This window comes from Charadrius vociferus, unplaced genomic scaffold (genome assembly GCF_000708025.1).
Source record: "Charadrius vociferus isolate BGI_N301 unplaced genomic scaffold, ASM70802v2 scaffold147, whole genome shotgun sequence".
NCBI classification, from domain to species: domain Eukaryota; kingdom Metazoa; phylum Chordata; class Aves; order Charadriiformes; family Charadriidae; genus Charadrius; species Charadrius vociferus.
The window spans coordinates 1,008,372-1,021,417 of NW_009649570.1; the positions used below are offsets into that span (position 1 = coordinate 1,008,372).

Consider the following 13,046-nt stretch of genomic DNA (forward strand, 5'->3'; position numbering starts at 1 on the left):
ATAACCTAACCTGTTAAGTAATATGATACTGGATATGAAAACCAAAAGGTGCATGAAATAAATCCACCATCCCAACACACACAATGTGGAAAATTGGGGGGTATTTAATTAATGCAAAAAAGTGGTGTGTAATTCCTTTGAAATGTATAGAGCCATTCATACCTTAGGAGCATATAAGACACAGAATAGACCCTCAGGCTATGTTGAAAGTGGCATCAAATTATTTAAGAACTCTTCATACTTGCTTCAGCCTCTTCCACCTCAGGTGACCCCAAAAGAAGATGACTTTACAGTTTAAGTGCAAATGTATTTTTCAGTTAAATAGGTTTTGAAATGAGACCCAATACTTACCCGATTCAAAGGTAACCTCAAGCTGCTCTCCTTTTGTTATGCATACAGAGATACAAGTCCCTTTTTGGGGATGGCAGCTCATGACATTAATGAATTATTGATAGGAGAGATGGTTCCCTGGGTCACTGTAATCTCAGCAACACTTAAGAACAAATGAATGAGCACTCCTGCGGTTAATGACCTGGATCAAATTATTGACTGAAAGCAGCAATTAGTTTGGTCATTGTTTTAGCAGAGATGCACGCTGTGACAGCTTTCTGCATTCACTTTGGAGCCTCCCAAACTTGTACTTAAAGCTACATTCCTACATTTATAACAAAACCTGCTTAAGCCATATTACTTGGAAAATAAGTTTGTGCGTTCTGTTCTCAGTAAAGTTTTGTATGGAATAAAGAAAGAACTAGGAGGGATTAGGAGTCTTGAGATTTCTCTTTCTTTTTGTCTGCTCTACCTTCTTGTTTGAGGAGCAAACAGTAAAGAAAAAGGTGCTTCTTGTTCTGCATTCCTTTCAAATGCTGTAACGACAGCATCAAACTGAATTATTTGAGAAGTTTTAGTTTGGGAGATGGGTCTATCTGATTTGGGATCTTGTTTTATTCATAATTTTGTTTTATGTTTGCTTTCTCCCCAGGTCACAGAAAATCACAGTGTGAGGCAGAGATGGTGAGAAAAGCACTGGAACAGAAGTGTTGCAATTTTCAGGCCTCCCTTTCATTAACTCTGATTGCTCATCAACAGAAATACCCAGGTTTGCTCCTCCACTTTTGGAATTCTTTCAGTTTGTGCAGTCACATCAGGTACTTACCTATTATCTTTGTTAGGGAGCACTAAGAATTAAAAATCCTCCTTGGGCTGTACCCATTTACTCCTAATTAACATGAAAAAATGCTTTACCACAGAGGCTTTGCCACAGGACTTCTTTTTTCACATGCACATATCTCACATACAGCGGACACTAACTATTCATATACAGTCTCAGTGTGTATTTCGTATGCACACAAAAGTTCCAGATGTGCTGTGTATCTTGTTTAGTTGACTTTCTTCTTCTGTAAAGCCAAGAGAAATATTAATCATTCATTTACTGTTAGGGGATGGGTCTTCTTCTCATGTTTCAGTAAAGGGGGTGGAAAAGTAAAGTAAGCCAATTTTTTTCCTATTTAAGGCCAAAGCTGGGGAATGCTTGTGGCTGAGTTCTGTACATGGCCCGGTGCTGGAAGGGCAGGGAACAACCGATGTTGCTATTTTGAATAGATTTCCCCCCCCCCCATTTTTATTTTTGCACAGAGAGTCTCATGTCTAATATTTAGATATGATGAGCTTTGTGCAAAAAGTAACTTTGCTCATTCTTGCCGTGTTTCAACCCTCAGTTATTTTGGCACAACAAGACGGTGAGTAATTCAAGCTTCTTATGATTTAATGTTTTTATTTTATTTTTATTTTCACCAATTATTTTAATAGCTTGTAAGAAATGTGCGTTCACAAATCTCACCAGAACACTTTTCCTTCACTAATTCAGCAGAGTCAGATATTTAATGCTGAAGCTGAAAGCTGCAGGAGTTTGCATTACCATCCCAAAGGTTTCTCTTCGCTTTGCTTTCTTCTGTGGTTAAAAGGACTGTACAGGGCTGTCTGCCTTAGCTGCATTTGTTCTTGTTCTTACTTGTTTTCCTATTACAGACACCAGAGAGTTTTTTAAACTATTTCTTTTAACTCTTGGAATAACATTTTAACTGTTAGCTCTGTGCTGCCTGGAAGTTATTTGTCACAAGCAATAAGTCTTTGCTTCCAGCTTTTTTATTTGGAGTTCTCCTTTGTACTTGTATGTTTTCTGCTGGCAGCATGGGGGTTTGTTTAAACAACTTGCATGCAGAAAACAGCCTTAAAATTCTAACCAGTTTTGATGAAACAGTTTTTAAGAGCGATATATGAAAATATGTCAGCTTATGGGATTTTTACTTTGACATAAAGCAGGAGGGTAAATTAATTCCCTCAGCTGAAATAGTTTGAATTGTGCATCTGTGGGCTGTTTCGGTCCCTCATGAGACTGATTAGCAGCTGATGGTATCTGGGAGTCCATGCAAGTTATGTGTGTGCATGTTTACAGAGAGTGAGAACACCAAAAACCAAATGAACATGGAATTCAGAGGGGAAAAAATACTTTGTAAACAATAATTCAACTTAGAGTGAAGATAATTGTGGTATGAGTATTTAAGTTAAACAGATGACATTCCACAAGTACAGCTGACCTTTTTTGGATGTGCTCTGTTCCTGCTCGCCAGACCTTGTAAACCAGACCTTCCTTAAGATAAAAGATTTTTATTTCTTGTAAATATAAAAGATCCGTGATGTATTTATTCCTGCATCAAGGCAATTAATAACTTCACAAATAACTTGATAAGCAGCAGCCAAATAAACTGTAGTGCAGCACAGGAAAGCCAAATGCCTTTTAAACCACACCCTACCCTGGTCTGTATGATACAAATAATGAAAATGATTACGTTAGCCATTTCATGGCAAATCTCTCTGCCTCAGCATACCTGGAAAGGCACCTCTGCCAAGGGGGTGACCGTGAGTCCACCAGCAGGCTGTTGGTAGTGGAGTAGTTGGAGCTCAGGAGACTCTGTGCATGAGCAAATCAGGTAACATCATCTGCAACAGCAGCGTGCCCAAATACCAGCCTCCCCCCGCCAAGCACAGACACAGGCTGAGCCTTGTAAAGTATCTTAAGAAAAAAATAAAAACCAACAAAGAAACAAAAACCAAACCGCATATAAAGATGTTCTGTAGAGGATAAGCATAATATACTGTGAACTGATGTTTTTCTGTTTCTACTTTTCCAGTATATAAACTGTCACTTCAGTAATCCTGTGAAGAAAATATTATAAAATTTGAGCAAATGTACGCTGTGAGTTTTCTCTGCTTACAGCAGCAAATAATATACATATTGCATATATTTAATATGCACTATATATATATCTTCAGAGGGATAAGGGCTAAGGGACCATCCAATATAAAAAGGAACATCAGTTTTATTTCTGCCAATAAACAAATCCCCCCTGAGTGCCAGGTCTCTTTTCCTCACTCTGGTTGTAACCCTGGACATTTCTGAGGTGCAACACATATTTAACTCAAAAAATGGTAAATCTGGGGTAGAAGAACAATATACAAATGAAGTGTGAGGGAGTATTCTCAGTTCTCTGCCGCATTCCTGTTTCATGGTGTAGTAACATTTCCTTACTGGGCTAACTTCCATACTACTTACAGGAGTGAGGTTACACAGAGACTGATAAAATACTAGTTATCCCTTAAAATATCAAATTCTGTCCTCTCTGTTCCTTTCCACACATTTGAATATGCATTTCTCACAGAAAGTAATAATTGAAGGAGTTTTGTTACCATCACTAATTCATGTGCAGGGCAGTGATGGACTGAGAAGCCAAATTTTCCACAATTCAAAAGAGAATTTCCAGACATGCTAAAATGTTCTCTCTTGTCAAGAAAAATGTTTATATGGTTAGTATCAAATGTAAGTCAATATAAAATTTTCCTTGGGAAAGCCTGCCAGGAGACAAGACTTGGCAAGATATTAAGGAAACCACTCAGTATACACTAAGTTTAGGATAGTCAGATGTACCTCTGGGCTATGTGTTTCTTTGTCTTGCTGTAATAACTAGGAATGGAGATTTGAGTACAGCCTCAGGTTGAACCTCTTCAAAAGCTCAGGATCAAGGAATTTTCTGTGACTGCCATGAACAAAAGCTGTATGTCCTGGCAACTCACTAGAATGCTTTTAGCCTGCAAATGAATTCACCTTAACACAATTCAGGTTTTCTGACTTGTGTCAAGTTACTGTAAGGCGTTTGCAAGCCCTGACCATATTCAAGATAAAATGTCTCCTGGTGGCTGACATGGCATGAAGCTGGTGTTTCAGATATGACAGATGATTCAGATTCCAGAAACGTATATTCGGTTCCACCATTTGAAGGCACTTTTACACCCTGCATATTAAACTACCAAAAAGTACAAGAACTTTGGATGCTTCTTTGGGAAAGAAATCCATCCTCTCCCCAGCCAGCATGATTTGTGCAAGCATTCACAGGCCGTACGGCCTACAGTCATACCATTTATCTTTTGTTTGTGGAGTCAATCTAGACAGCTACTTCCAGAAGACAGCATAAATTTTAGCTAGACAGACTGGAGGTATTTGGCAGTTTCCACTGACTAAAAAGGAAGCACGTGCACAGCCCTGCTCACATCGGTGCCAAAAAGGAGGTCAGATGGATTTGGGCCTGTCTCAGCTGCATCTGAGACGGGTAAGGGACATCTCAGTCACCTGGAATGTGACACCTCATATGTACACCCTATAGTCTTGAGGAACTTCACTGAGGTCATCAGGAAAACTCTACTTCTCTAAAAGCAATGTGAGACCAGAGACAGAAACCCTTCATTATTATTCCAAATAATTTTTTGCTCTAAAGTGTTTTCCTAGTAATGTAAGTATTATCTTGAATGTTTGGTCAGGAAGCTCGTTTCTGAAGTAATGACTGAATCCTAAAATATCTCTTGAGAAGACTTATTGACCTTTTGTATTACTTTCAGTCACAAATTGCAGTTTTAAAATGAAATGTAACCATTACATGTAGGATTCAGGAGGCAGCATGCAAAGAACTCTTTATGCTGAGCACCCACTTCTGATCCCCCAGACAAGAAGGACGATATTTTAGGAAAACTTGTAAGCAGCTTGGTTTAGCCATTTTGCTTTCTTCTTTTATTAATTGAAAATGATTAGATAGGGATGAAGTAGATGGGTACTGCCCAGATGCAGTGTATTTGTGAGACTGCCAGACTGACATTTTTAGTGCTCACCTGTATGCAACACTGCACATATGCATTCTTTGTTGACAAATTAGCTAGTTTAAGGGTAATGCTAATGACAGTCTTTCCTTAAAGGTTTTGGTAACACAGAAAAGTTGCTCTCCAGAGTTTTGAAGGTAAAACCAGATGATGCATATCTGTGTGCCAACAGATAATTACACCATCATAAGTAACCTGGACTGTGTGAAGGTATGGAAGATCAGGGCTCTACTGTTCTTCTTCCATTTTACCTAACTGTTTTTTACCAAGCACACGGCAGGCAAGGATATGCTGAGGAAAATTGAAACATTCCTTTCTGGTCTGGAAAAATCATGCTAAATGAAAGCCTAGGGAATCCACCCCCTCTAAACATTATATATATGTTCTTGGAAATATGACAAATTTCATAAACACATTTTAGATCACACATCCCTGGAAGACATTAGCCTTAGGAAAATGAGACCATTATATATCCCTGTCATTATTTTCCAGATTTGTTTTTGATTTGAGACCAAATCAATGTAGACTGATTTTTTTTAAAGAGGAGGTGGAGTTGGAACTATCCACTGCTTTGCTAGAGGGGGAAGAGGCAGAGGTAGAAGGGTGCTGTCTCTGGCACAAATATTACTGTTGAATCCTCAGTCAGAGTCATTACATTTGCTCCCTCCTTAGTGCTGCAGATTACAAGCAGATCCTATTTCCTCTTCCAGCTTCTGCCAAAGTCTTGAGGTTTGAAATAGGCAGCCAGGTGTCACTTGCAAAATCTTAGCTGATGCCAGCCTTACACAAGAGCTGGGTGTTAGTTTTAATTAATGCTATTCAAGAGAAAGAAAGGAGTGTATTACTGTCACTTTTTTGTTTCACAGACTGGCTGATAAACCAGACTCACATGGATCTATTAGTCATTGTCCCAGTTGTGTGCTAATGTTGTTTGAACCTTGTTTTAATCAGAAATGTGCAGAAAATGGGACATACCTGGCCTCCTAATTGGGAAAGTATGCTGTAGGTCAGTAACGGAAATGATGTGGACTGTCATTTAGCATTTTGGATTAAAAGCAACCTCCCCAAAGTTGAAAGGTTCAGCCTACCAGTAGGGGGAAACAATAACAAAGAGTGCTTTCCCAGGCTAGCGGGCAGCGTGAAAACTATATTGTTCCTGATGTTTTTATGGTAAGTTATTAGTCTGGAGAAGAGCACAAGCCACAGCTGCTGCAACAGTTGCAAGTTTTAATAGGTTGGTCTGAAGTAATAATTCATCAAAACCCACAGAAGTGGAAATTAGTGCAATGGTCATGTCCATTAATACTCCAGTTATGCTGTCTTTTAGTCATGCTTGTTTAAGAAACTGGGCAAAAGATCTCAGCTAAGAAAAGGAAAACGCTTGGCAATGGTAAAGATATGTTGTTTAAAAAAATGGGGTTTTTTGGTCATGAAGTAACTGGATTAGATTCCCACATCATTGCAGAAATTCGATGTGGTACAGCAAAATTCAATTTATTATTGGCAACACCCAAAAAAAAATATTCAAACTTGAAAAGGGTATAATAAAATCTTTTCTGATTCAGCATGACAACTTTTAGTTCATTCTCCTTGTGGTAGTTTGGTAAATTGTAGATTGCACAACTTTAACTTGGTTTAGAGCTCAGTACCTACCACCTGTGTGTCCGCAGTTTTGAGACGTTCTGATTTTGGTTTTTGGCAGGTGATAAATAACCTTCAACTCAAAATGGAACTAAAATTTTAGTTTTATTATTTTAGCTGCTGCAACATTTTACCAGCCTACCCCTCCTCTGACATATCCATGATAATAGACCCTTGTAGTGAGTACTCCGGGAATGATGTAAGAAGTGTTATTTCGCTTCTGTACCTTCGGCTGTTGAGGGGAGTGTGGCTGGGTGCAGAAGAAAGCTGCAGTCCCTGACCCTCAGCATGCTGCCCATCTCCAGCCCAGGGGATCCAGTGGATGTCCCCTGGAGAGGAGACTATGTAGGGCTGTTACAGAGATGCTGCATGGTGACTCACAGCAGTTGGCTTCCCAGAGCCATGCTGCTACTAGATTCGGGAGCCCATGCTCTGGCTTAGTTACTGCTGCAGGACAGCTACTCCTCTATGGATTTTCTTTCTTCTGTTGAGTCTTTCAATGCACAGGGTTTGTGAGGCTTTATTTTCCATCTTCTCCATGGCTTCCCTGACAAGAGATGCTTTGTCTGTGGAAAAATCTATAAGGACTTCCCACAGAATTTCCTGATCTTTCTCCATTCAGCACAATCAGACACTTTGTCTTTCAGGGAAATAAGATTCCTATATTTATGTGTAGGGACCGTGCCATTAGTATTTCTCACATTACTTCGAGACTGTAAAACAATTTCAAAGATTAACCCTTACATTGCTCCTCGCTGTGGCTGATGAACTGGTAATTGTCACAAGCAGTAAAAAATTACATATTACAGGAGTCAGAAAGTCTCTTCTGTAAGTATAACAGAGAGAGAGTTGTGCTTATCCTATTTTAAATGCCAGAATGGTGCAAGGAGGAATGAGTTCCATCGGTGACTGTAGACCAATACATCTTTTACACAGAGGCATAGTAAATTATATTTTGCATTTATGTTTTCAAGCAGTCATTATTTTTTCTCGTCTTGTATTTCATAGGAAAGGTTCTCTCCATTTTGCTTTGAGTAAACCTAACCTACTTCCAGCACTGCTTTTATTTATTTATTTTCACTTCAGAGCCAATCTTCTTGTCTCTGAGTTTGCAAAGTTGAAGCCTCTGCCTGTTTCATGTCAAAATGACAATGGAAAACATGATATAACCCCCTCCAACAACAACCTTTTGCTGGCTTTAGTTTGGATAAACTTCAGCTCTGGGACTTCTGGCTTTGTTTAGTGAAAGTGCAGCAGAAGAGATTCCTTTCAGATTAGCTAAGAGACTACTTCCATTTTCCCTCATTTACGTCAAACCCTTCATTTAAACATGAACTATCAGAATGAGAGTGAAAACGGTACATCCTTTAACAATGTCTGCACATTTTTGTCTTGCTTTGATTCACGCAAGTACTCTGTGAAGAAATGTCTGCCAGGGAGGAGAAAGCAGGCACAGGTCCTTGAACAGGAAGAATGTGATGATAATGGAAAGTTATATATTTTAAGGCTGAATGTGTTTTGTTATTTTAAAAACCTAGGCCTTCTTTTATAGCTAAAGGGGCACCAAAATGACTTTCAAGAAATTGGGGATGTGACTTGTAGATTTGAGACTTTAACTGAGTTTGTACCAGAATGGCCTTCAGTGTAAGACAAAGCTACCCGCAACCACAGAAGACCCACCCCTTTCTGCTGCTGGTTTTCTCTTTCAGTCGCTGAGCATCCGGCCCTGGAGGGTGGCACAAGCACCTCTGCTCTCCTGCTGGGCAGCAAAAGATTTCCTTCCACGTGCAAAACTTCTGGGGGCTGCAATGGTGGTTTTAGGCACTGCTTTATTCCCAGCCCCGGCACTGCGAAGAGCAGCAAAGTCGCAGGAACACCCTATGCACCTTTGCAGCAGTAGACACAAAAGGATGATCTATGTCTGGAAACTACCTCCCACAGCAATTTGACACTGGCAGTTCTTGGGAAACTTCTGGACATAATTAGTTCCCACTGAAGTTCTCCACAATTCACGCCCATTTACCAGTCGGTTCATTAGCAGGCTGTCTGCTGCAAACCTCTTTACCTCTCTTCTTTCCCTTTGTGCTTCTTCTTCTTCTTTTTCTTCTGTCTCTTTTCCTTCTTTCTGTTTTCTTTTAGGAAAAGAGGCAAAGGCAAAACTGCAGCTTCTTTTTCAAACAAACACAAGAGAAACAATTGCTCACACAAACACAGTTAATGGAAAATATGGGAAGCATCGCTCATTGTTCCTTTGATGTTCAGTGTAATAGCCATGCTGAGCATCAAAGGAGAATGAACTACATCCCCCATGCTTTTCTTCAGCAATAAGCAGTGAAAATGGAATTCATATTATCTTGGAAAACACTTCTATGTTCATGAGAGGCTCTATAGAAAAAATTTATATTTTTTCCGTGTTTGGCTTTAAATCTACTGTATTTTGTTTGCTCGTTTCCCTACAGAGCAGTAGTCGTTCTGTGCCAGCTGTTTAAGAGAAGAATGTCCTAGTGAAAGCAAACAATAGGCTGTGTAGTGGGAATTGCAAATCTTTGAAAAGAGTAATTGAAATCTGCTCAGACATTTCGAAGATTCTTTGCACAATATTCCAAGCCTGTTGGTGGCTTAGTCGTCGGCAGGGTGGTCCTCTTTGTAGATTCCTTTTTTTTGTATGAAAAGAAAAGCATAAATATTGGGGGGAGAGGGGAAGAAAAAGGAAAGAAGAGGCATTCGAGTCCAACTGATTCTTTTCCTGTTAGAGCAGCCAAAGAGAGAAAGAGAGTTGTAAACTTCTCTCCATGAATAATAATAATAATTAAAAAAAAAAGTACAGAACCTCTTCATTTATCAGATTTTCTCTGGCTTGGGCTCTTCCACTCATGCCTTTTAAGGACTCCGGCAGATAAACTCTAGTGGATCTGGCTGTGTCTGCTGAAGATGTTCTAGCCCTCCTCTGCTACGCGGCGCTATTTATTCTAACCCTGTGCCAGCAGGTGTTGTTTCTGCACAGAGCAGGCAGAGCTAAACGCGTGCCAGGCTTCAGGCAGCCACTTCAGTAGCAAGCCTTCTGACCTCTGATATTAATAAAAAGCGAGCTCTGTGCTTGCAGGCTCTTCCCTGCCCCAAAAGTGTGGATTTTCACCTGGTGAGGCAATTAGCTAGGAAGATCCTTAGGTCTTCATGCTTGAAAAATAGGCATAGAACTTGATACTTAAAAGTGGCCCCAACGTTAAGAAATTTGTCTTTGGTACCCTGAGAAAACCCTCACAATACTCACTTTGGTAGCCTTAGGAAGTTGACAATAAGAACATTGTATCCAGTGTACAAATAGCCATTTAATATCCTCTATGAGGCAGATTAAGAAGAATTTCAAATACTGCCATCTGTATCCAACAAACTGTCCAAAATGGATGTAGGGCAAATTAGTACAAACTGGAATAAGGAATTTATTATTAAAACAAACTGTTTCGCAGATAAAACTAGGTTAATGATGCTCTTTGTGTTCAGAATCCCACCCCTTACCCAACCTTCCAAATTACAAATACCTTTAATTTATTGGCACCCAAAGATATGATTTTTTTCTTTAGACAATACACCAGAGTTCCTTAATCAGTCATTGGAATATGAAATACAAGAACCAAACCCTTCCATTTACTGCCAACTTCTGAAATTACAGGGAAATCAATAAAATTGTGCAGGGAGTTATGTTAACGTAGAATTTGACCCCCTGCTGCTTTACTCATCTCTGATGTAAATTCACTACGGCCATGGAGTTATATTGGGGCTGACTTTGTCCAACATATCTGAAAATATAGATTATATTACCATATGTACTGTACTGCATTGTAACATTTGCCATCTGTTTCAGTCTCAGGAGAGAAGCATTGAATCAAGCTGATTTCTTCCAAGGCAAACCACAGAAACAGCATTGCATAAAATTGGTAGCCCTCTCACTGAGCTAAGGGGAAAGAGAAGATCATGTCCCACTTGAAACTTTAGTCACCTGATTAAAATTGTTTTAATTACAAAGTTAGGAAATGAAAAACAAAAATCATACCTTTTTTTTTTCCTACACAGCCTTCGGGTTTTATCTTGCAAAAGTCTTAATGATTCCTGAATTAAGTAGTTATAGTTCAGTGTTTTACACAGGTGCTTTGTAGAGCAATTAACGATAACAATTATCAACAAATAACAATTATCAGTTTCCAAGGGTTGTCTTTCACTTAGCAGCTCAGAAGCTGAATCTCACTTTCATGATGCTTTGGATCTCTCAGATTGGTTGTACAGTCTGGGAAATGTGCTTGTAGACAATGAGTTTTTCAGTTTTCCTTTGTTCTTGCCAGAACAGACCTACTGCAAGAAATATTGCAAAGAACCCTCCAATGTTATAAAATATTACTGGTCCTAGCTAAAATCAGAAACACGGAAGTATGTTTTTGAGATATACCTTGGAGGTGATTTTTTCTTTTTTTAATGTTCTGACAAAATGTTGTGCTGGATTTTGGTAATAATTTCCACTTAATTAATCATAATAATGTTGAGCATAAAGCCCTTGCTTTTCTTTAGAAATATGTTAGGCCAGCTTCTTATGGAATAGAATTGGAAGTGTTCAAGTGTTTGAAATTAAATTACCTTGACATTTGGACTCTTGCTGTAGAAGTGTTCATTGACTGTCCAAGGAGTGGGCAGGATGTATGTTTAAAGAAACTAACAAATCCATAAAATCATCACTAATCTCATCAGACCTTGAATTTATGTCAGTTTCTGCTTGGTTTAAGACACAAGTCTTTGTGCCATTTGGCATCATTCGCTCTAAAGACAAGCAGCACATTAAAATCAGATTACTGCAGAGTAGTAAGAATTTATGCCAGCTCCACAGCTAAATAGCCACAAATAAAGTGATTGCAGGCTGCTGCTTATTTTTAGAGTGACACCAAATGGCACAAAAGGTGATGTGCCAAAAAATATTTTAACATAAGGACAGAGGGGATGGAAAAATCTCACAGAGGTTTTACCAATAATTGGAAGAGTGACTGAAAAATTATGCAACAGTCCCTCTAAAAAGCATTGAATGCACTGAATTAAGATGAAATTCTTACTTGCTGTGTGTCCTGCTCTAATGCAAACTGTTACCCTTATTAAAAGGTTTGATCTGTCAGACACTGAAGACCTTCAGCTCTCATCAGAATAATTAGAAGTTGATGTTCTTTACACCAGATCCAAAACACAGCAAAATCAAGGGTGGTTCTCATCATTCCCTTAATCAGGACTGAATGACAGACATTCTGCAGATTATAGCAAAAGAGGTCTATATCTCTGCTAAAAAGACAGAAGTATAAGTGTAACTTTCTGAGTTGCAGAGAGAGGACTTGGGAGAGGAAATCCCAGGTGATCAATACAGATAGTCATTCAAGAATATCTTCCTCCCTTAGAAAAAGCAATTCAGGCCATGATGTTGTCAAGGAATAGCTAACAATGAAAGGGGTGTAACCACCTCTTGCGTCCACCAGATGTTTTTCTCAAAATGACTTTTATAAGTTCAGAAAAAGGTATAACAATTTTCTGGGAAACCCCCAAAAAGAAGCAAGGTGATAGATCTGGTGTGGTCTGCTCTGTCCTGGCCCTCATATGACTCAGTCTGAAATGACAGTTCTGCCAAAAACAACCCCCACTAACTAAACAAACAGAAAATCCCTCCTTGCACTTTGTTTTCCTATTAGCAGTTTTGAAACAAGAAAACTCTTCTGCCATTGTTTTTCATACTGGACACCAGCTGAAGCCAGTGGGGCTGTTGTGTAACAATATCGCTGATGGGATATTGCTGGTTCCTCTTTCAAAACACTGCTTATGTGGCAGGGTGACCTTTAGACATTGCATGAAGAGCATCATTCAAGGATGTCAACATGCGTGCCTGAATAGAGAAGTTTGTGAAACATAAATGTTGAGACAGAACAATGTGACAGATTCAGCCACTATAGACCATATCACCTTTGAGAAGAGCAATAGTCCTCTGAAGATAAAGGAGAAAAATTAGAGTTCTTAACATAAATCACACTTTGAGAGATTAGTAAAAAAGCCAATAATCTGCAAGGAAAATCAAGACATTTTGTATTTTACTTGGTAGAAAATATGCCATAAGGATATTTTTAATCCTGATATTTCTAAAATTTCAAAAATCTGCAGAAAGATTGCAGCATTTGGAGCTC

The 13,046-nt window shown here is 39.0% G+C and overlaps 1 protein-coding gene across 1 annotated transcript in view; it reads left to right on the forward strand.

The window, feature by feature from the left end:
- Positions 1 to 1,543: 1,543 nt before the first annotated feature.
- Positions 1,544 to 13,046, forward strand: part of COL3A1 (collagen, type III, alpha 1) — a 52,670-nt gene continuing 41,167 nt past the window's right edge. The window contains exons 1-2 of the mRNA XM_009890217.1: positions 1,544 to 1,739; positions 10,126 to 10,134. Coding sequence (XP_009888519.1) covers positions 1,661 to 1,739; positions 10,126 to 10,134 — 88 coding nt within the window. The 5' untranslated portion in view covers positions 1,544 to 1,660. The remainder of the gene's footprint in view (positions 1,740 to 10,125; positions 10,135 to 13,046) is intronic.